Source organism: Mycteria americana, chromosome 10, assembly GCF_035582795.1.
Source record: "Mycteria americana isolate JAX WOST 10 ecotype Jacksonville Zoo and Gardens chromosome 10, USCA_MyAme_1.0, whole genome shotgun sequence".
NCBI lineage: Eukaryota > Metazoa > Chordata > Aves > Ciconiiformes > Ciconiidae > Mycteria > Mycteria americana.
In genome coordinates this window covers 20,047,048-20,069,684 of record NC_134374.1, presented here as the reverse complement: position 1 = coordinate 20,069,684, position 22,637 = coordinate 20,047,048, and the positions used below count along the sequence as shown (strand labels likewise).

The 22,637-nt window shown below is 35.2% G+C and overlaps 1 protein-coding gene across 17 annotated transcripts in view; it reads left to right on the top strand.

Moving 5' to 3' along the window:
• The window catches only part of DIAPH2 (diaphanous related formin 2), a 262,312-nt gene that overhangs the window by 35,330 nt on the left and 204,345 nt on the right, over window positions 1-22,637 (top strand). For 5 of the 17 annotated variants that reach the window (XR_012777350.1, XR_012777348.1, XR_012777359.1 and 2 more), the window contains 12 exons: window positions 113-187; window positions 280-349; window positions 1,706-1,842; window positions 3,051-3,159; window positions 6,625-6,735; window positions 8,884-9,002; window positions 9,952-10,068; window positions 11,167-11,285; window positions 12,795-12,859; window positions 14,713-14,817; window positions 17,300-17,528; window positions 17,568-17,917. Coding sequence is in view for 1 of the 17 variants with exons in the window: in XM_075513467.1 (XP_075369582.1) it covers window positions 113-187; window positions 280-349; window positions 1,706-1,842; window positions 3,051-3,159; window positions 6,625-6,735; window positions 8,884-9,002; window positions 9,952-10,068; window positions 11,167-11,285; window positions 12,795-12,859; window positions 14,713-14,817; window positions 17,300-17,917 (1,645 nt within the window). In the remaining 16 variants the exon portion in view is untranslated. Of the gene's footprint in view, window positions 1-112; window positions 188-279; window positions 350-1,705; window positions 1,843-3,050; window positions 3,160-6,624; window positions 6,736-8,883; window positions 9,003-9,951; window positions 10,069-11,166; window positions 11,286-12,794; window positions 12,860-14,712; window positions 14,818-17,299; window positions 17,918-22,637 lie in introns of all 17 variants that reach the window. The other 12 variants (XR_012777347.1, XM_075513467.1, XR_012777353.1 and 9 more) reach the window with 11 other exon arrangements.

Sequence of the window (22,637 nt, the reverse complement as noted above, 5' to 3'; positions counted from 1 at the left end):
AGACTTAAAGCAGCGTCTATGAAGAGATGTACAAGCAGTATTTGAGACATAACTTTTCAAGTTTTACCTTTGATTAAGAAATAATTAAAAGCATTTTTCTTCCTTTTTCCAGCTGGGTTAACAATTTTGGACATGAAGGTCTTGGACTTCTGTTGGATGCATTGGAAAAGCTTCTGGACAAGAAACAGTAAGGACTTGGATCTTTTGAAGGGGAGGGGTGGGGTGGGGGAGCTTGTGAAGATTGTTTGTACTTACGTTATTTTCCTCCTCCCTTTCAAGGCAAGAAAGTATTGATAAGAAGAATCAATATAAACTTATCCAGTGCCTCAAAGCATTTATGAACAATAAAGTAAGAAACATTTTAAATTCAGATACTTTTAGCATGACTGTTTTGTTGACTTCAAGATCTATGTAGCATGTTGAATCACAGAAAAGGAAGGAAAGCTTGTATATCCAGTGTCAGCTGACTCTTTGGAAATGTAGGTTGTAAATTTAGTGTAACTTTTTGTTGAGAGTCTTGTTCATAAACCTTCTCAATATGCACTTTGTCTTAGTTTTGTTAAATATTATTGATTTTTGGAGGTAAAACATTTGGCAAACGGAGGATGATAGTATGGATTTAAGGTAAGTGAATCAGGAAATTAATTGCTTGTGAAATTCAAAGGAAAGTATTTCTTTCTAAATTCTGATTTCAATACGTGATTGTTTTTGTTAATCTACTTTTCACGTGATTTTAAATTGAGTATGATTTAATATCTTTTTAGCTACAGTTTTTAAGTTGGTAGGTAGTGGGTAAAGGATAAAACTTTGGTCTAGTTTAAGTTGTATTTAACTTGTTTCTAACATGGGTTACTCATGTTCACAAACTGTGGGTACTGCTTCTAGAAGTTGATGTGTTAAGCTTGTAATTTTGCTTTATTCATAGCAGAATCTAAAGTGTTGTTATAATGATTTATTCCCCCCACCTGTAACAAATATAACTGTGCATGAAAGTTACTGTTAACTACTGTTACTCAGTTTAGTAAAACCTCACTTACAGAATAGCCTGTCTGATGAAGTGGGAAAAGTAAACTTAAATGGTCACATGCTGCCCCCCTGGTATTCTTACACATACAGTGTAACTTCAAACACTTAGATACTGATTTGCCAACTATCCTGTTGTTAATGAAAATGAAAAAGAAAAATAATGCCACTTTTAAATAAATGCCAATGTGTAAGTGTTTTTTGATTTAGCTGTACAGAAAGTGAAATAGAATATACAATAAATAAAATAAGATAGTTGTTTCAAAAAAGAATTTCAACCTCTATCGGTCATTGTGTGGAAAATATTATTTCAGCTTGCCAGGAGCTTTTACAGCTACAGGAAAAAAAATGAAGGAATTTTTCATACTGTTGAGGTGTTTCAGATAATAGATTGAAAATAAAAATTGGTTTGTCTTTTGGTGGATACCTGATTTTACAAGATACAGTATCTTCCTTAGGAGCTGACTCTCTTTCTTTCCTAGGAGAAAGCCTTAAGCGTAAGATGAGTAAGACTGATTTGTGTCCCCAAGCAGTAATAGCCAGAAGGTTTTAGTAGAGTGTTGCCAAACTTGATATGGGGGGGAGGGGGTGTGAGGATTCCTAAGGATCTGAAGCCCAAAGATGATGATGATTATTCAGGGCAATTGCAGTCTTTTCACTGTAAGCTTTTTGTTTCTTTAAGTACGGATTGCAAAGGATTCTAGGAGATGAAAGAAGTCTCTTGCTGTTAGCAAGAGCAATTGATCCAAAGCAACCACACATGATGACCGAAACAGTGAAAATACTTTCTGCTATCTGCATTGTTGGAGAGGAAAATATGTAAGTAAGATACTGAAACAAAATTTTTTTTTTTTTGAATGCTTGGGAGTTGTCAGTTTGGACACAGGTGAGAGAACTTGTCAGTGAAACAAATGTAACCTGTTAAGTCTTTACTTTCTTAATGTAGTTTAAATGAAAAGAGACTTTCACTTGTTCTGATGCATTAATCCAGTATTAAATCAGACAAAAGCAAATGAGCAGAGATCTACAAACCGTGGCTTAAATGGAAGGTCTGAAAGGACTATGATTGGTTACTATAGAGAAGAGAAGGCTTAATGAGCCATAACTGTTCATAAATGGCTGCTGAAAAAAAGAATATATAAGTTATTTCATATATTCTGATGAGTATGATCAGGAATTGTGAACTTTTAATTGCCACAAGGAAAGCTGTCAGATTTAAAGATGATTTAGAACAATGTGTGTTAGCATGGGGCACTACTGAACCTATCATTGTGGGGAGGATTGAGACTGGGACAACTCCTCAGAGGAGGGGAGATGAATGTATTATATTTGAAAATTAATGATTTGACACCACATGTTAAGATTTTTTCATTTCTTTAGAAGATAGTAATAATCTAGAAATAAATATATTTGTGGATTTTCTTAAAATATCACCTCTACCTAAACATAACAAATTTGACAGGGGCAAAAAGTTTACATTTATAGCTGAAGTTTTGAATAGTTAAAGTTATGGAGTTATGTAGCACATGTCCATGAGCTTTTCAAAACAAAGATAATCAGTTGGCATACGTTTGCTTTGAATTATTGAGTGTCTTAGTTTACTGAAGTTAAAAATGGCAAACTGCATGTCTTATATGCAATAGATAGATAAAAACATTTTGATTTCTCAAAAGACAATTTATTAGAATTCCCAGATGTCAAACATGTCAGCTAGTACCTAGTGCACAGTCTTGCAACGGTAGTGATCCCCCCCCCCCCCCCCCCCCCCCCCGGTTGTTTCTTAGCTGAATGTCACAATAATTTAGAGATTTATTGACCTTTTTTTTAAATTCAACATTAATCTTGCAGACATTTTAACACTTGGTTCTTGGGTTGTTTTCAACTTGGTATAGATAAGTGTAGATAAATGCATTCAGATTCTCTGTCGGTGCACTAAAGTCTTGAGTTGTGTAAATAGTGGGCTAAGTATCTTTAAAATGAGAAAGTTGACTGCGGTACGCATTTTGACGGTTTAATCTTTCTCTTAGTCTGGACAAGCTTTTAGGTGCTATAACAACTGCTGCTGAAAGGCACAATAGGGAACGTTTTTCTCAGATTGTTGAAGGACTGGAAAACCATGAATTCTTACAACTGCAGGTGGGTTTACTTTTTTATATGCTCACTAATACTTCAGAAATAATCTAAAATACTAGAAGACTGTGTATTATTTTATGATCTTTAAATTATTTACCAGCAAAATCTTTTAGTGCTATTACTTCTGTGTTCAGTAAAAGAGGAAAAATAGATAGAAATGGCCTGCTGATACTAGATTTTCTAGTTGTTAACAATGTGAAACCAAGAAACTCACTTCCTTGTCCCAAAAATAGGATTAAAAAGTCTTGACCTTAATAAAAAGAGAGTAATTAGTGATACTCCTTTTCTTCGATGCCAGATGTAATGCTCAGGTAATAAGTCTGTGAAAGCATTTTATTATCTTTGTCACTGCTTAATCTTCTTGACCGGGAAGTTTGTGTGGTTTAACGGACCAATAAAAATTCAGCTCGCAGTCTGTGCTCTGAAATGTTTTAGTTATTTTTACTGGAGCCCTGAGGAAGTTGGAATTTAAGGAGTTGGAGGCAGTGCTCCCTGTATATCTTTTGGGTTTGGGGAAGAAGCATGAAAAAGTCCTCTTCAGGATTGCTTGTTTAACACCCCCCCCCCCCCCCCCCCCCAATCTTGCCCCACCCAAAATAAACAAAAAGTCCTGTACTTATGGCTTTGAACTGATTCCATCGAAGTAATATATTTGTAAAAAGACAGAACAAGTTTGTGTTGTGCTCCTTGAAGTGAGTATTAGAGTTTAATTTGGAACTGCAACTGGAATGCCTTAACTGAGCACACGCTTCAAGTACCTTACTGTTTGAAGTACCTGTGGCAGGAACATACTTCCAGTATCGTTCACCTTTTTGTAATATTACTGAATGAAGAAATAGATAAGCATAGATCTTCTTAAAATAGTTAAGTATTTTGAAGGGGGTTTTTTGTACTGAAATTTTCTAGGAACTGCAGTCAAAAGTTTTTGTCTATGAAGGATTTTGGTAACTTGTTATCATTCTTCCTGGTAATGACAACTTAGGTTAAATCCTAGCCTGTCTCTGGTAAATTGAATGGTTCACCTCTTTTTGAAAAATTAATGACACAAGGACAGTGTACTTTATTAATCATTTAGTAATATGAGAAGTAAATTGAGTGGGAGTAAAACTGCTAGTTTTAGATATTTAAAGCTCAATGTCATGCAACATAGCCATCCTCTTAACACATCCATCCTCTTACATTAAACAGAAATAAGCCACAGTCAAAACTGATCAGTGTCAAGCACACGTTTTTATAGTTTTCACCTTTAGTATACTGGCTTTATAGTCAGCTGAAGATGGATGTATAGCTTAATGTAACTGTCTTTGTGCAGGGCGTGCTTAGATTTCATACAAAGTCATGTATTGAAAAGAATTACTTCAGGAACTACAGTGCTATTGCCTTGTGGGTAGAGTGTAGTAATTTACTTTTTATGCTAATCTGTCCTTTTGAGTCCTTCTGTTATAAAATGTAACACTGTTTCCTTAGGACAGGCATGCAGATTTCTTCCATTTCTGAGAAATCTGTAAGATATACATGCAGTTGTGTAACTACTGCTGGGACTTTGGGCAGCAATATATGCAGCCTCTTAAATATTCAGATAGATAATAACTATGACAAATATGGATGGGGTGTGTCCATTTTTGGCAGGGTACCTTTTGAGATTAGTAGTGTGCAGCAGGATATCATTGCTACTTTTGTCAACAAGAACTGTGCGTTCCTTGGTGTGTGTTTGATGTCTGCCCTTCTTTAGCCACTGATGCATCTCTAGGGATAATCTAGTGAATTTTTAAAATTATTTTTATCAAATAATAAAATAAACAGTCTCCTGTGCCGGTGAGCTTTACTGAGTCATGTCCTATGTCATATGTTCATTGCTGCTTATGTGTCACTGAAGAGTTTTTTATTTTCTGTATACACCTGAATAGCCCAAGAGTTTTGGCTGCTATTAGAATGCAGGCTTTTTTAATTGCTTTTTTTTGGTAACTGCAAGTCTTTGCATAGAGACCAAGTGGCTGAATATCCTACTAAAGGATGACTTTGACTTATTTCCTTCTCATAATACAGTATTTATACAAATTTTGTATTGCTAAGGTATTAGGGCTGAGAGATATGGGAAAGTAGAATGCAGGCAGGGGAGGTATACCTGCATGGAAGGTATAACTTTTTCCATTTTTTAGATCCTATATGTGTTAGCTATAGTTGTCTTAACACTATGTTTACCATCAGTAGTTCTTGTTTCTGAGGTGATGAGTTAATGATGTTCAATAAGTTGCTATAAGTGGCATTCTATTCTTAATAATGCCATCACAAAAGAATTCATTTTGAAGTTGTCTCCTACTTTATGACCTCGTTGATTTAAAACAAACAACCAACCAGACAACAGTTCTGCCCCTCCCCCCTGCCCCAAAACCTCACTTATATTGCAGTAAAGGTACAATTGCAAGACTCATTAACTTGTTTCTGACAAAATCGTTCTTTACTTGTAATGTACCAGCACAAGCCATTAAGTCAGAGTCTCTTCTGGCAAAAGCAATCATAGCAGATGGCACCTCTTCTCTCTATTAATTTCGGATTGGACATGTACTTTGGCTTGTTAAGTCATGTCATAGTAGTAAAATAACAAGAATCATTCAAGCGAGCATGATGATACTACATTATCTGAAGATGCAGCTATATAAAGGGAGTGCCTTTGAAAGAATGTTTTAATAGAAATTTAAGACTCCATAAGGTGTTCCATTAAAACTAAATAGTGAATGTAATTAAAACAGGAAGGGTGCTTTTATCTGACTTTTTCTCTGCAGCTATTGGTTTTTATTTATTTATTTTTTTCTACTCTAATGCTACTACATTTGCAGTTAACATCTTTTACTAAACTTGATATTTCCCTGGAGTCCCACTTTAGCCTTTTAACGTGGATCAGCACTTTTGGCATTATGCTACTGTCTACCTGCTTCAAAGTAAATCAATTAAAGTGCACAGCTGTTCAATTAAAGCATTAGCCAATATCCTGAGACTCCAGGCATTTTGCAAAAGTGCTGTGCAGAAGTAGAAAAGACACCTGGTGATGTGAATTATTTTGTCTATGGGTGGTTTTGGGGTGGTTTTGTTGTTGTGTTGTTTTCTTTTTTTTTTTTTTTTTTTAAATTTTTGATTACTGTAAAAACAGGTTCTTTTCAAATTGATGAATACTGAGGAGAAAGAGAAGGAGTTGCAGTGTGGAACTGTAGTGTGGGAATAACTTTCTGAAACGAAGTATGATCCTTTATGTGATACCATTTTGACATAGCAGAAGCACTCACAATATGAAAACAGAGCAGTGTTTGATGTTGCTTAAATTAACCAAAGTCAAGTGTTGCATGTGTGCCACATAGTAAATAATATCCATCTCTTGACATTTGGTTTTATAATTAAACTGAAATAGTAAAAAACAGTATTTATTTTCATTCTATAAATACTAAAAGTGTTTTCCTATATTTCTGATAACAGGTAGCATGTATGCAGCTTATCAATGCCCTTGTTACATCTCCAGAAGATCTTGATTTCAGGATACACTTGAGAAATGAGTTTTTGCGTTGTGGCCTGAAGAAAATATTACCTGTAAGTCATTTGTATGTAGGAATTGATCACAGTTAACTGTTTGTGAGTGTTGAAGATAATCAAATTGTTTTACTGAGAGTAGCAGATGTGAAAGATTGGGGGTGGGGAAGGTCAGACCTGGAAAGGACTATCAATCCGAATCTGCTTTCGTTCTGCATAGTTGCAAATTAGGCTCTCATTAGCTATGTAAACCAGAATGGTAGTTGAAATAAGTCAATATATTAGAAATTAAATTAGGGTAGTCAAATTTAGCATAATGAGCTCAAAGCACATGCAGTGAACGTGAGTCTGGCTGTGGAACCAATCTTGGATTAACTTCCTTTTTATATGCCGTTCCTGTTGTTTTCTGTGAAATGTGTTTTTCTTTAATCTGCCTTCTGAAAATGCATTGGAGTTTTTAAGGAAAAATCAAATCGACTCCTTCTTTCTCTTTGAGACTCCATGTCTTCATGCAGCTGCACAGAAGTATGCTTTTATGGGTAGTTGTGTATGAATATTTGGGACTTAGGGGTAGATTTATAGCTCTTAACCAAGAAACCATTCTGATGCTTACATCAAGAATATGTATAATTAAGCTACTCAGCAGTTTCTCACAAAAGATGAGAGAAATTAAAGAGTACCTGCTTATATTTGTCTGAAACGGAATTTACACTGCTGTAACTTTTTAAGATACGAAATTTTGGATCATCAACATTTGTCAGGAATAAAAACCTCCACTTTTTAGCACATTCAGCTTTGAAACTGTTACTGATGTGTGTATGTTAATTTTTCTTAGGGTATGTATTTAGGTTTTGTATCACGTAGATACATTAATGTGATCTACTGTCTTTATTTGCTGTAGAACATCAGAAAGCCTGAACAACTCTTGGGTATTTTTAATCCACTGAAAGTTCACACAATGAATAAATGCTTAAAAACTTTAAGAATTGGGGGTGGGTTAGGTGGCAAATAAACTGAACTGTAATAAATCAGGATATAAAACTTTGTAGAGTGTACTGACATACAGATATATGAGTTTAAAGCAATTGATATTTAGTGATAACAATATCTTCTAAAAATGTTGAACTATTGTGTTGAAATTCTGTCTCTAATAAGGTTAATTAATATTTCATGTAAGCTGTAATATCAACTAAAATGGTCAATACCATCTTGCTGTTTGTTTATTTGTAAGGTATTAATTACAACATACACACTGAACTCAGATAATTTAATTCTGCAGGGAATGAATGTCAAAGGTAGAGGAGGTTTTTTGCATTAGAAAGCAACTTTCTTAATGATAAAGCATCTTAGAAACACTTGGTGCTCATATCTGTGCTTAGGGGTAAATTTTCAAGAAATTTATGAATGAGAGTTTCTTGAACAAAAAACAATCAGGAGGAGGATGCATCTTTCTCTCTCTTAATCTGTCCAGATTCAAAGTAACCTTCTCTGGTTTTCAAACGTTAGAATTGGTATAAGTTTCTTTTTTTGGATAACATAGACGGTTGCCATTCAGTTTGTGCATATCCAGTTATGACAATTCCAGGCCAATTTTCATTTAAAGCATGGAGTGCATTCACACTAATGGCTTTTGAACTAGTTAGCTTTTTTGTGATTTGCCTAGTAGGAAGCTAAACTTGATTCTGAAGTGTATTAGAGAGATTACTTGTATTTCTTAAAAGAAAAACAAATATTTCCCTCCTGCAATTTTTGTTTTGGTTTTTTACTTCTCTTGTAAGTATTTCTCGATATACTATGGATGGTTTTTATGCTATGATCTAGATTAACTTAATAACAGAAGTTGTAAGCATATCTTTATGCTTCTTTAGGCTTCTTAAGTTCACTTTCATTAATGTTTTGAAATATCCTTATGCTACTTTTTAAAGAAACTCTGACATTAACAAGCATAAACTGCTGACTATGTCCCATTAAGAGAACTCAACTCAATTAGAAGGCTTCATGTTTGTTCTGCAGCCCATACCTGCTATATTTGCTGATATTTTGCCTTAATTTTTCTCAGCTGTGCAATTATAAACTCCAGGCACTGAGTTACAGCTTACTCCTGTTCCAAAGATTTATGTCTTATTTTGTCATGATATAATCTTTGAAGGGGGGGAATTCTTGCTTTAAAAAAGGGAAAATTAAGATATACTATGCCTTGAAAAATAGGGCTTGAAGGATAAGGATAATGAAGAGCTTGATATTCAATTGAAAGTGTTTGATGAGAACAAAGAAGAAGACTTAATTGAACTGTCACATCGTCTCAATGATATCAGAGCTGAAATGGAATATCCTTTATAGAAATGGTGTTATAACTTGTTGCATTGTTTAATAACTTTATTCAATGTAAGTTAGAATGCTCTATGTGCAGTTTATTTGCCACAGTTGTGTATCTTACCAGGGACTTTCTCAAGCAGATTTCTTTCCACTTGTGTTTTGTTAAAGAACATTTAGAAAATTAGTACTTAAATTTGTATGCCAAATGTAAGTCATTGGGAACTGAATTAATTTTTCATAAATAACATTTACTAAGCTAAACTCTGGCTTGTAACATGTGAAGATATAAAATTACACCCATGGAAGATTGTAAGTTTGAAGAAAAATGAGTTTTCATAACTAAGCTGGAACAAAATTTCTAGTAAGTTCTGAAGCACTTAAAATGTATGCCTTCTCTAGTTGTGAAGAAGCAGTAAATTTAAAGTTACCTGTGTTCAGAATGGTTGCTTGCAGTTTTTGAGAGTGGTAGCTAGTACTTGAGAAGCAGAGGAAGGTAGATGCAATCAATGAGAAGAATATAATATCACTAACAAGTACTGTTGTTGCATTACAGAACAGGCAATTACAGGTAGCTTTCTTCTTTAAGAAATTAAAATGTTTGACCAGTGTGTAGTTGCCAATGGCCTGTCTCGCTTCAGAATAAAAATGAAAGCTTTGTGTGAAATACATTTACAGGATTCTATGATAATAAATAAGTAGTATGATTTTTCTGAGTAGTAATGAAATATGTCCTATTTGTTAAACAGGAGACAGTTTCTGTGAATAATCTTAGTGCAAAAAGGATACTTACTAATAAGGATAGTAGTTCAGAGTGTTGAAAGGCTTTACTTGAATGATATGAACAACATCTAGGGAACTGGGTTTAGGGTGGGGTGGGTGTTTTGTTGTGTAATGGGTTGTGGTTGTTTTTTTTTAATTTTTGTTTTTTAAGTCCTTGTATTTCCTTAACAATGTTTGCACTGATGTGAATGAAGTATTTCATCTGCTGTATAATATGTTGAAAGATACTTCTTCTGAAAATTATTTCTTGTCAATTCTCCAACATTTCCTTCTCATCCGGAGTGATTACTACGTCCGGTAAGTGTCAGCTGTCAGGTTTGATTTTTGGAGGGGGGAGAATAGAAATCAAGACCCTGGTAAACTGAATAGCTCATATTCACGCATGAATACTTGCTCGGTAACTGATGCGTTATTTGTCTTTCTGCTCAACGTTGATATTTAAAAGATCTTGTTAAATATAGTAATGCTTATTTCAAAGACTTGAACCTTATTCTAACACACTCATCCCAAAATCTCTTAAGTTGTTGAACACTTTTTCCTTTATTCAAGTTTGATAGCTTCATGACTTCAAAGAACTTGAAAGTTAGTTGTATAACCAATAACTGAAAATACTTCCACAGTGCCTTACATCTTGTCTTTTCAATGTAAGCTTCTCTTATGTGCACCTCATAGTGTCTTAGCAGTGTCAAAATACCACATACAAAATCTTGTTTTGAGAAGTAATTTTTTTTTTGTAAAGGTATGATAAAAACAATTGATATGCAAGATGATAAAATTAAGAAGTAAAATATAACCTGAGAAATCTTCAATTTTTTTTTTTTTTTTTTAAATTTGAAAGTTTGGAATATCATCAGTTTAGGTTTGAGGGTTTCCTACTGTGAGAACTCAATGGTATGTGAAATTGAGATGTAATACCTTGCACTGGTAAGAACTAAGAATTTTGAGCACAGAATCCCCTAATCTTAGAGGTTCCTGATGTTGTTGTGTAGAGATGTATATCAAGCAATTAAGTTAATAATTAACTAATTTTCTAAGTAGTTGAATACTGGTACTGTTGCAAGTGGTGGAATTCACTGTGTTGGGAATGTGCTAAATAATTCTTGCAGCATATATTGAAAATATTAAGACGTTGTTTGTTTTATTGATTATTGTCTGGTAAAGGATAAATGAAGAGTGCACAATATTTTGTGGAGTCCTGAATGTCAGATATCCTTCTGAGAAACTGACAACAGTGCTTTATTAGCCGAAGTACAAATAAGACTTTTAGCTTGATCCTTTTACTGGCAATTGTATAATTCATATATTAGGAGTTAAAGTTGCCCCTTTTTTTCCCCTCCGTATTTCATAAATGATTGTTCATGTTCTTATTATCTTGTAAAATGTTTTCTTTGTTAGACCTCAGTATTACAAGATAATAGAAGAATGCGTATCACAGATAGTATTGCACTGCAGTGGCATGGACCCGGATTTTAAATGTCGAGGAAGAATGGACGTGGATTTTACTCATCTTATTGGTTTGTATACTATAAGCAATTTTACCTTGTTTTACTGAAGTGCATGTTTTTCTTTGTATGCTTCTGTCTAAACTTAAATTAACTGTGTGAATTTTTTCAGTTTTCTGGAAATATGCATGTAAGCATGTGGAGAAGGCCAGATCAAGCTCTACAGGCTTTAATAAAATAACACTGATGAAGTTTGCTTCTCCAAATTTGGCTTGACTTGTATCTGAATGTGATAGTCTTAACCAAAAATTGCTTGTTCATAAATTCTGCGAATTTCAGGTCTGTTACAAATATCAAAATTTCCATTAGCATTAATTGTTAGGGGACTTATAATTGTTATATGGTTCATTCTAAGAATATTTTCTGTAATATTTTCCAAGTACTTGAGGTTAGTTTAGGGTAAATTAATCAGTTAAAGCCTTGAGGGACTGTGGATGTTCATATCATGTGGAAAGAAGCAGGTAAATATATACTGTATCATTGAAATGGCAGTTATCAGTATTTACAAGTGTTGTTTTATGCTCTTCTTAAGATTCGTGGGGTAGATTGTATTCTTGAAATACAAGGCCATCTCTGGAGTAAATATTCATAAGGGGAAGTAATTGCTCTTGGAGAACATTTTCATTTGGGAAAATGTGGGGGGTGGCTTTTGGGTGTTTTTTTTTTGTGTTTTTTGTGTGGTTTTTTTTTTTTGTGATGTGACAAAAGGAGCAAAGAAAGGATGTTGCACAGGTTGACTGGGGGGAGGGGAAATTGCTTTCTAAAAGATATCCTGCGTATCTAAGAAGTATTTCTGCATTTTGTATTCACTTATGACTCTAGGAATGTGATCGCTTGATCTTACATTAAGATCTTACCTCACCTTGCCTTCTGACCTGCTAGTTTTAGGGTTAACTGGTTTGTCTCTCCATGCCAATTCTACTTATAATATATAGTTACTTGTGTTTACCTCGCTTATAAAATGAAATGTCATTTTACTGCATGAAATTTATACTGCATTTATACTGCATGAGATGTCAATAGAAGTGCCTCGCACCATTGTTGAGTGAAGAAATCTGTGCTTCACAGTCTGTCCAAATTCTCCTTGCCTACAAAATAATCTTACTGAAGAAAGGAAATGCTTGATTTTGGATTCCTAATCTGGAAAGGAGGCTTTCTGATTTGAAACCTCAGAAGTAACTATTACTTCATACTGGTGTGAAAATCCTTTTTTTTTTAATGTAGTAGTAGATTCATATAAAAGAGAAGGGCCTGCAAACTCAGATCTGTCAGAGATAAAACAACTATGATGATTCATTTTCAACTTTCTTGGTCATGTGTCCTCACCCCTTTTTTTATATTAACAGATTTGGCTCATCAAAATAATTCACCAAATGTTTGGTCAGATCAACCTAGTAATTCATTGTATTTTTTGTCTGTTGCTTTGTGTCATGGGATCATAGGGTAATTATGGTTGGAAGGCACCTCACAGCTGTGATACATTTTACCTGACTTCTGTGTGGTATTTTATTTAAATTCTAGATGCATGTGTGGACAAAGCTAAAGTAGAAGAGAGTGAAAAGAAAGCAGCAGAATTTTCCAGAAAGGTAAGTCCTAATCACCACTCTTTTTAAGGTATGGAACAGAAGCCTGAAAGGAACACAGTAGGCTTGTTTCACAGTAGGAACTTAGTGGAAAAGGGGAAATACTGTATCTCACAGGCAGGATGTTCTTTCATATTTAGTAGCTCTATGGGTTTTAGGTTTTTCAGGGTGTGTGTGTGTGGCTCAGATTCAGCTTACTCTGAATTCAAAAGCAGATGAGTAGTATTAGGTGTACGTATCTTCAGTTGTGTTCCTCTGCTGTAGATAACTGATGGGAAAAATTCCACTTGTTGCTATTTTGTCTTGAAATACTTAGTCATAGTTAAATACTTAAAGTGCAGGTATCTGCTTAAAAAAAAATCGGGGGGAAAATGTTCATAACTCTTCATCTAGCTTTGTTTTAGAACCTGAAGAAACTTATTGAAAAGCACTGTCATTCAATGTTTGAAAAAGCATCGACAGTTTAGGCACAGAGATGCTAACATTAAAATACTGTGTTATTGTCTTATAATGTCCATGATAAATTATTACCTTATGAGGGAGAGTAATTTATTTCCTTATTATTCATGTTTAGGAATCTTACAGTGCATTTTGGAACCTGTTTTGCTAAAAATTTTATTCTTCTGGTCCAGTTTTCTTTTATTAGGAACTTGATAACTAAGTCCTATTTTGGTCATGGGTAGTTTTCATTTATTACTAGATGCAGGAGAGGTTAGACATTTAAAATTATTTCTGTAGGAAGAATTGCAGCTCAGTATATTTCTTGTAATAAAATTTTTTTGGGGTATTTCTAAAGAAATTGATGCTTATCCTTCTGCTTTATCACTATTGGTGTTTGTGCTGAAAATACAACATGTTTTCTCAAGTTACTTAAATTCCTGTTTCCTAGATTATGTTAATGGATAACTTGTTAATCTCGGCTCATCACATCCTATCTAAGGATATGTAATGCTGAATGTACTATATTAGCTGCAATAGTACTAAAGTTCATATACCATGTTGTTGTGTATTAAAAGCATACACAATTTTGATTTTTGCTGGCCTGGTCTAAGAAGCCTTTTGCAGGCCAAAAGGCAATACATGTTCTTGAACATGATGATTACAAATTTCAGATGAAGGATTGGATGAAATCATTAGCTTTTCTCTCTTCAATGTTAAATGTGGATGTATTATTAATAGGAGTTATGGTGTCTGAGCTTTATAGAAAGTGAATTGTTGTGATGCTTCCCTGGCAGAGTTATTTATCATAATGTACTTTGTTAGTGGCAGTCAACACGTGTTCTTCCTAGTGATAAGTTGTTTTGTCCTATGGAAGAATGAGTAACAGAAGCTTTTAAAGATGCTAATAATCTCTTAAGCCTAGCAAACAGTAGCAGGATGAAAATATACAGCAAATTTCTCACAATCATGTTGTAAACTAGACTTCTGTTTTATATAGGGACATCAGGACTAAAGGAGTCATTAACATATTTGGATACCTCTATTCTTTTGTTATTTTATGGATGATACTGCTGAAGCTGCACACATCTCGCTTCATATTTAAGCTCGCTGCATGAGATGTATACTCGAGTTTAGTTTGAGAAGTCTGCAATGTTCTGTTGCGGGGGTGGGAGACCTGTTGAACTTAGAGCTGTACTAAGTAGCTGGCTCTGAGTGGTTCTGTGTCACTGACTTGTTGATGGAAGAAATTATGTGATAGTAGAACAACACATACGGGAAAAATAGTTTGTTGGGGTTTTTTTAAGTTAAAAGTGCATCTGTTGCTCTAGTTGTGATATTGTTCAAAGAATTCCTGAAAATATAATATCTAGTGTGGACATAAATGGACAAAGTTCTGTGTTGGTTAATCATGACAGTTTGATGAAGAGTTCACAGCTCGACAAGAGGCACAAGCGGAGCTTCAGATACGAGAAGAGAAAATCAAAGAACTTGAAACAGAAATCAAACAGCTACGAACCCAGGTAATAAAACTAAATCACAGTACGTTCCACAGTTGAATTTTATTTATTTATTTATTTATTTATTAAGAATTGAAGAGAAATTGCCCTGGAGTGTATAGTCTCTATGGAGTTTGAAATGTATGTTATAGTTATATTTATTTGTTTTTAAGCCAGCATAAACTACTAAGGATAGTTAATGAAGGTAACACTTTTTCAAATAGTAGTACATTCAACATCTGTCACAGGTATTTGCTTTATTGAGGAAAAAATTTCCTTAGGCTATGAAAAGTTTGAATCCAGCCCGAGGTTTTTTTTCTCCAAGTACTTGTTCATGCTTTAACATTACTACTTCTCTATGTTTTGCAGAAAGTATTTGTTTTGGAAGGCTTTACACTTGAATTGCAGAATTGGAAATCATGATTGCTGTGCATGCACAATATACATACCTTTCAGCATGTGCATACAACTGATAACACTTTTTTTTCTTAACTCTGGATATTGGACTGTAGCCATTTGTAAAATGAATATTACACTAGCTTTATACAGTCTCATAGATAAATATAAAAAAATACAAGACCTTATGGAAGGGGAATGCGATACTTAATTTCAGCAAAGCTGATTTTACTTGCATTCATTTCCTCATAAATTTTGCTCACAAGCACCAAAACTGTATCTCCAAGTGATCTGTCCCAGATCACTAGTGAAGCAGAGAGGACAAGAAGTGCTGCCTGTTGAGCCCTCACAATATCTCTTGGGTTTCCTTTGTTTAATGACCATGAATTGGGTTTTAGACAGGTCTTTTATACCCTTTAGGAATGAACAGATACTATGGTTTGATCTTTCTGCCTCAGCCAGCCTGGCTTATTTCTTACTCCTTCAATGCTAGGCAAGGTCTGCCTGTTGCCTTTTTTCCTCATTGTGGATATCTTAATGCCTATGGTCTCACTTCCTATTTGGATAATAAGAGGAAGAATAGCATATGATGTGCTATAACCTGGTTGCCACCATCCTGCTTTCGAGGATGCTGGTCTTCTGCTGGCAAGTTGTCTGTGCTATAACCTTATCAGAGCACTGGCCTTCTCATCTTAATGTAAGCACATTACATTGCATTTAATAGTTGGATGGCTGTTCATTGTGTCCTTTGCTATCAATACAAGTCATTCTTGTAACCTGTGGTGTCTTATAGTTTCTTATTCTGTTTTCACACACGGACACTTCTGTTCGTACTTCATTCTTACCAATTTTAATGTTTGTTTCAAATACCTACAAGACAATGTTACGCTGAAATTTGACAGTCTGTTTTAATTGAGTTCTGTACCAATTGTTGCATTACAAATTGTGTAGTAGTTTGTGGGCCAAAGAAACACATGCCTTGTGCAAAGCCAAAAATTTTTTTAGTCTAATTAATTATTAATCCTGTTATATTGATTCTAACACAGTTCAGATTATTCAGACATTACAGCACATTCACAATAATGGTATAATTAAGTGACACACATGAACTTTCTAGTATCTATGCCTTTTTTTCTCTAGTGTTATGCTCCCCATACAATATATTGTGGCATTTATTTTTAGATGCACTCAGATTTTTCTCAGCTTTTTTTTTTTTAAACAAACTCATGCTTCCTTTAAACTAGAAACAGTAAATAATTGCGTAGGAAAGTAGTATGCAAATGAGATTAAATTAACAGCCTATATTACATAATAATTTTGTAATAAAAAATTAGTTAGTAGAAGAAATAGGATATGAGCTCATATGGAGGTTTGTGCATAGCTCCTGATGCTGCTTTTTAACAGGTAGTTTTGAAGGACAAATATATGTGAGGAAGTCGTACTAGGCTAGGATCATGTTATAGCTACAGAAAGCTCTCTGATGGTTTAAAATGCTGCTGTTTCTCTTCATTGTTCCTTTTAAAACTTACTGGAATGGGTATTGCAATTGCTCTTTCTTCCTGTCACCACAGAAACAACTGCAGACAGCTTTAAAAGAAAGCATGATTTTTTTTTTTTATCATACCTTGCCCCCCGAGATGTCAGGATAGTCATGAACAACTGTGGTCCCATAACCTCTTACACTGCAATAGCTGCTTCAGTGATTTCTGTGGAAAATTTTCCACCAGCAGATTAGTGTTGTTAAAATTCAGTGTGGTTATTACCAGCTCTGATGCCCCAGCTTGCCAGGATATCCTAAGTGGGATAAATGTTTTGTGCATTGGTAAGAAATAAAATGCTGTTCTGTTCACTTAAATGTTACTGCTACTATTAAATTTTCTTTAAAATGGAAACAATTTGTTTTTATGAAAATGCTAGGTTATTCAGTTTACTTGGCAGTTTTATGGTACATGGTATAATCTATTGTTATTGCTTCTCATGTAAATAGGAGAATGGTTGCATTTCTCACTGTCTTGAGGTACAGTTGACTACAAGATATGCTAGTTGGTTCAACTTCATAGTAAATCTCCTTCACTCCCCTGATGAAAAGAATTCCTCTTTTATATTTCAGGGTCCAGTCTTGACAGGTCAACTGACAGAAGTAGCACCATTACCTCCAGCCCTACCAAGTGAGAATGCGCCACCACCTCCACCGCCTCCGCTACCTGGTGGAGCAATACCTCCTCCACCGCCTCCGCTACCTGGTGGAGCAATACCTCCTCCACCTCCACCACCTCCGCTACCTGGTGGAGCAATGCCTCCTCCACCACCTCCGCTACCTGGTGGAGCAATACCTCCTCCTCCTCCACCACCGCCTCCACTACCTGGTGGAGCAATACCTCCACCACCACCTCCACTTCCTGGTGGAGCAGCACCACCTCCTCCTCCTCCACCGCCTCCACTGCCTGGTGGAGCAGTACCACCTCCACCTCCTCCTCTACCTGGTGGAGCAGTACCACCTCCACCACCTCCTCTGCCTGGTGGAGCAGTACCACCTCCACCTCCTCCTCTACCTGGTGGAGCAGCACCACCTCCGCCACCACCGCCTTTTGGTGGGCCTCCAATGCCACCAGGTCTTGGAGGTGTTCCTTTTGCTCCCTTTCCGGTGATACCAGCATTACCACATGGGATGAAGGAGAAGAAAAAGTATAAGCTGGAAGTTGCAATGAAGAGAATCAACTGGTCAAAGGTATTACAACGTTTATTTTTATTTCCATTGATAAAAAGTGGCTTTTGAGGAAGAAGGAGGTAATGTTGTAGGTTTACATTAGATCGTTAATAGTACTCATGAAGTTTGGGGAATTCATTCTTTATCCAAAACATTTTCAATGCAGTGATGGAGATTCAGTTGGTTGGTTTTCAAAGACACCTTACGCTATGCAGTAAGCTCCAAGTGTTTAATGCTGCCAAGAGCCCATAACACCCCTTATTCTGGGGATACCTGTAGCTAACTGCTCTCAAAATTTTAGCTGATTTTGTATAGAGTTAAGTTCTACATGTTTTCAGCTGTAATTGATATTTGACTTGCCAAGTGAGCACTTAAAGGTAAAATGTCTTGTTTAAAGCAGGTTTAAGTTATCAAACAATTAAAATGTTTATTTTATAAATCATGTTACTATTTTCGGCAAAAAGTTGAGTTAGTTAAAGGATTGCTGAGTTTTAACACAGGGGAAGTTAATCTTGAAGTAGACAATTGGGTGGAAGAGTGTTGGGAAGACTGCCATTTAGGAACTTTGACAAGCTGGCAGTTGACAGAAAGAAGGATCTGGAGTCAAGGGCTAACTACAGCTATTAGCTTAATTGAAGTAGCTGTGGCTGAGTAATGAGAAAGGATGTTGGGAAAGGGGATGTATGAAGAGGTTTTGCTTGAGTCTCTAGGTATAAAATGCAGTAAAATGTGGTGTGAAATGGGTACGTGGAATTTTGGAAGACCACGCAAAGCTGAACTGAGTTGAGTTTTGTCTTCTCTTGGTTAAGCAAGCTGTGGGAGCCATAAATTATGTGTGTTATGATTTTTTTTCCTTGCTTTTTTGAAGACAGGTTGAAAGTGGATCAGGCTTTCAGAGACTGTAATTTCAGCTTTGCTATCTTCTCGACAGAACAGTGCATGATTGCTTTGGTTATGCCTTCTATGAATTTCTTTTAAATATGAAGTATGAATGAAAGCGATATGGTGGCAATTCATTGGGTTGTTAGTTTCATTTTAAAAGCCTTGCATGAAACTTAAAAACTTGACTAGCTTAAAAAGAGAAGGGTGGGAAGGCAGTGGCGAAATAATTTTTCCTAATTAAAAGAAATAACTCTATGTTTACCATGATAGTAGTTTGTCTGTATACTTACTAAAATATTCTGTTTAAAGGCAGATGTCTTGACCTGAGGTTAAGAATTATTTTAAGATCAGTCCTCTGAATAAATACAGTAATTTACTATAAATTAAAGCATCTAATTAAGAAATGAAGCCAATTATGTTGTGTTCACATTTCTTTTGTCCTTGTGATATGTTCTGGAAGTTTGAAAGGAAATTTGATTTTCATTGCCTTACCTGCCTGTTAATGATAGTTGTACTACAAAACACACTTTAACAGCGTTCTTCTTCCTAACAGCATTTACCCTGTTAAGACAGTTGCAAAACTTACCAGAAGGTTCAAGGCAATGGTGTTTTAAAACATAAATTTTTATTGTAAACATTGAAGAAATTTTTACTAGAGTGAATTTTTAGCTATCTAGTTTTGTGTAAAATTATTACTGCATTTGATTTAGCAGTACATGGTTTAATATTAAACTTGAGTTAAAGTCATGGCTCTATTAGAGTTGCGAAGATGATGTTCCTCTCCTTTACTTTACAAATACAGTTGATATGCTATGCTATAATGAATATTTAAATGAGATTCTTGTTGGCAGAACTTTGTGTTTAATGTTTGACGGATGAATATCTCAGGAAGCTAACTTAGTTCCAATACAAAATTCTTTTTTAAAAGTCTGTGGGTTGCACATTGCTGAGCGAGAGCTTTCTTTCCATGAGAACTTTCAGAAAATGCATGCTAAGCTCAGTGGATTTATGTAATGACAGCAGGAGGTGGCAGTAGGTAACTGCTGTGTTCTCTTTCTTTTTTGGCCCTGTCATGAGGGCAGGTCCGAGAAGGGCATCTGTGACTCCTCTGAGGTATGTGGAGTATGGCTGATGGGTGAATGCTCACTGAATTTCATAGCTCTGCAGAGAGTTGCTTGTACTGTTGCTCTATATCAGAGTGACAAACTGTGATGACCCAAATGAAAAGACAGGGCACCATACTATTAGGTGCAGTGAAAGTGAATTGTGGCTTTGCTTTAAGTTGTGTACTTATATCCAAACTATTAGGAATAGTTTTAAAGCAGTTTTCAAATATAGATAACAGCGTACTATTTCATGTAGAAACCTTCTAAGTTCGTGATGTCTGATGTAGTTGTAAGTTCAGAGAATGCTAGTATCTGTGCCTTAATGGTACTTGTAGGTTATTCATTTGAGATGTTTATTGGTTGTTTCAAATTAGTAATGGGCTAGGGCAAGCTTATGGCCACTGGGAGGAGCTATGGGACTGCGCAAGTGAAGTGCGTGGGCACCATTAACTTCCAATGAACGTGAGCTTCTGCTCAGTCTTAACATGGTTATATTTAAGCAAATTGCATTTTTTGAAACATCTTAGAATACAGACATTTACTTGAGCAGTAAACTGCAGGCACAATCTCTGATCTGCAAACTCGCTTCTAAGAGCAGTTACTAGTTATTACTTGCCTCTCAATATAATTGGTCACTTGGTGACAAGAGGAGTTATGCAAGTATCCAGGTGTGTGTTTGCATACGTGTTGCTTTAAAATCCCTTTTTGATCAGTATAGCCACTGTTCCTTCCATATAGAGGAAATAAAGTTGGGTCCTAGATAATTGCATCTATCATCAGGACTAAACCATCACATCTTAAAGGCAGTTTGTGGTTGGTAGTTTTTTAGTGGTATAAAATCTGATTAGATGTATTGAGGTTTGCTGTAGGAAAAAATACACAGATCACCAAATCATCAAGGCAAATCAAAGGAGGATCTTTATATATTGAATGCTATCTATTTTGAAGTCTAGCTTGGACTTCAGTGTAGTTTGACTGGATATCTGCCACTTATTTGTCAAGGTACTAAATCTTTGTACTACCAGCTAGTGTCTGACACTTTTTTGTTGAAAACCGTATTCTATCTCAGTAGTGTGTTGGTACCAAGAACTTAGTAAAATCGAATTGTTCATGAAAGTAAGCTGTTAAGTGGCTACAGATGGTCATTGCTGACCATAAGTTGCAATTTAACATCACATAACTGCTGAACATCGTCAACAACAATGCAACCTTAATGCAATTTAACATCATGTAACTGTAATTTAAATCGTGCTCTGAAATAGTGCAAGTATTTTCAGGATGTTTCACAGCTGGTAAAACTGTTGGGAAATTCATATGGATGTAGATATACATCTTTCTAGAAAGTTGGGTGTTATGTTGTCCTGGATGGAGCTGGATGACGTGGGATGCCATGTCATGCCAGATGTTGCTCCTGGCTGAAGATGCTATACCTTTTCAATATGAAGCCTCTGAAATGAATCACATCATTGCATAGCAGTAACAGTTCTTTGTAGACTGTTTTCATAATATTGCTAGGACACAAGATCATATGTCCATTGAGTTCTTACATAGCTGATCTGCCCTGTCGGACACAATGGAATTTCAGTTTTAAGAATATGTAAAGGTGGATGGTCTTAGGGCAACAGCACTGGACTGTGTTTGGAAATCATTCTCATTTTTCCCACGGGGTTTTTCAGGTGATTCAAGGTAAGTTGCTTTGTATCATTTCTGAATATATACTATCACCACTTCAAGCAAAACTTTTCAAGAACTAGTAATGACAGAAGGTTACTGTTGGAAGAGGAACTAGACTGTTCTCTGATATTTTTGAATAAGTAATATTAATTGTCTTTCTAAATAAAAAGTAAGCTTAGGTTTTGTGTTCCTCTAAGTTCTGAAGTGTTGAATAGTGAAATGGCTCTTTCTTTGGAGTAACAAGTAAGAGTAGTATCAGGACTGATTAATCCCACTAATTTTAGAAAGAGGAATCTAGAAGGTTGAGATAAAACCTGTGTGGAAATGCATGGCACGTCAATTTATAGTTTCTTTTACCAGATGAGTTAATGTTTATAACTTATCTTTAGTATTTTGCCACTGGATTTCAAAATATTTGGAGATGTGCCAAAATAATCTGAAAGTGTATCTAGCAGTAGTATTTTAAAAACAGGCTTTCAAAATATTTAAGTAGAAGGATATTCGAAATAGTCAACCATGTTTTTAATGTATTTCAATAAAAGTTAAAATAAATTTGAAACTCTCCTTACTTTTTCTGTCTGTAATTCTTATAAAATAATCTGCATATAAGGATAAATGATAACTTTCCTTCTTTATTGTGGGAGGAAGAATTAAAAGTATCTAGAGGGGAAAAAGACCTTAAATCTTTGGGTTTGGTTAACATGCATCAGTGTGCATTCTTAGTGCTACAGTACAGTATGACATAGCTGGAAACTTCAGGCCCATTCTAGAGAACTGTAGATGAAGGTAATGTTACAAGTAACTGTACAGTGTGCAGCAAAATGAAATTGGTGAGGGGTTTTCTTTGTTTATTTACATAGAATTCTCAGCGTATTTCCAGAAAACTGAAGAGATTTTGAGAATAAATATTAACTTTAATGCTTCTGAATTTAAAAGGAATCATATAGTCCTGCTGTTTTCTTAAAACATCTGTACAAAATATCTTTAACCTTCTGCCAGCCACACCAATATATTATATTTTTTAGAAGAAAAAATGGCTTGTTTTAAGTAGCCTAGTTGTATTATTAAAATGAAACAAG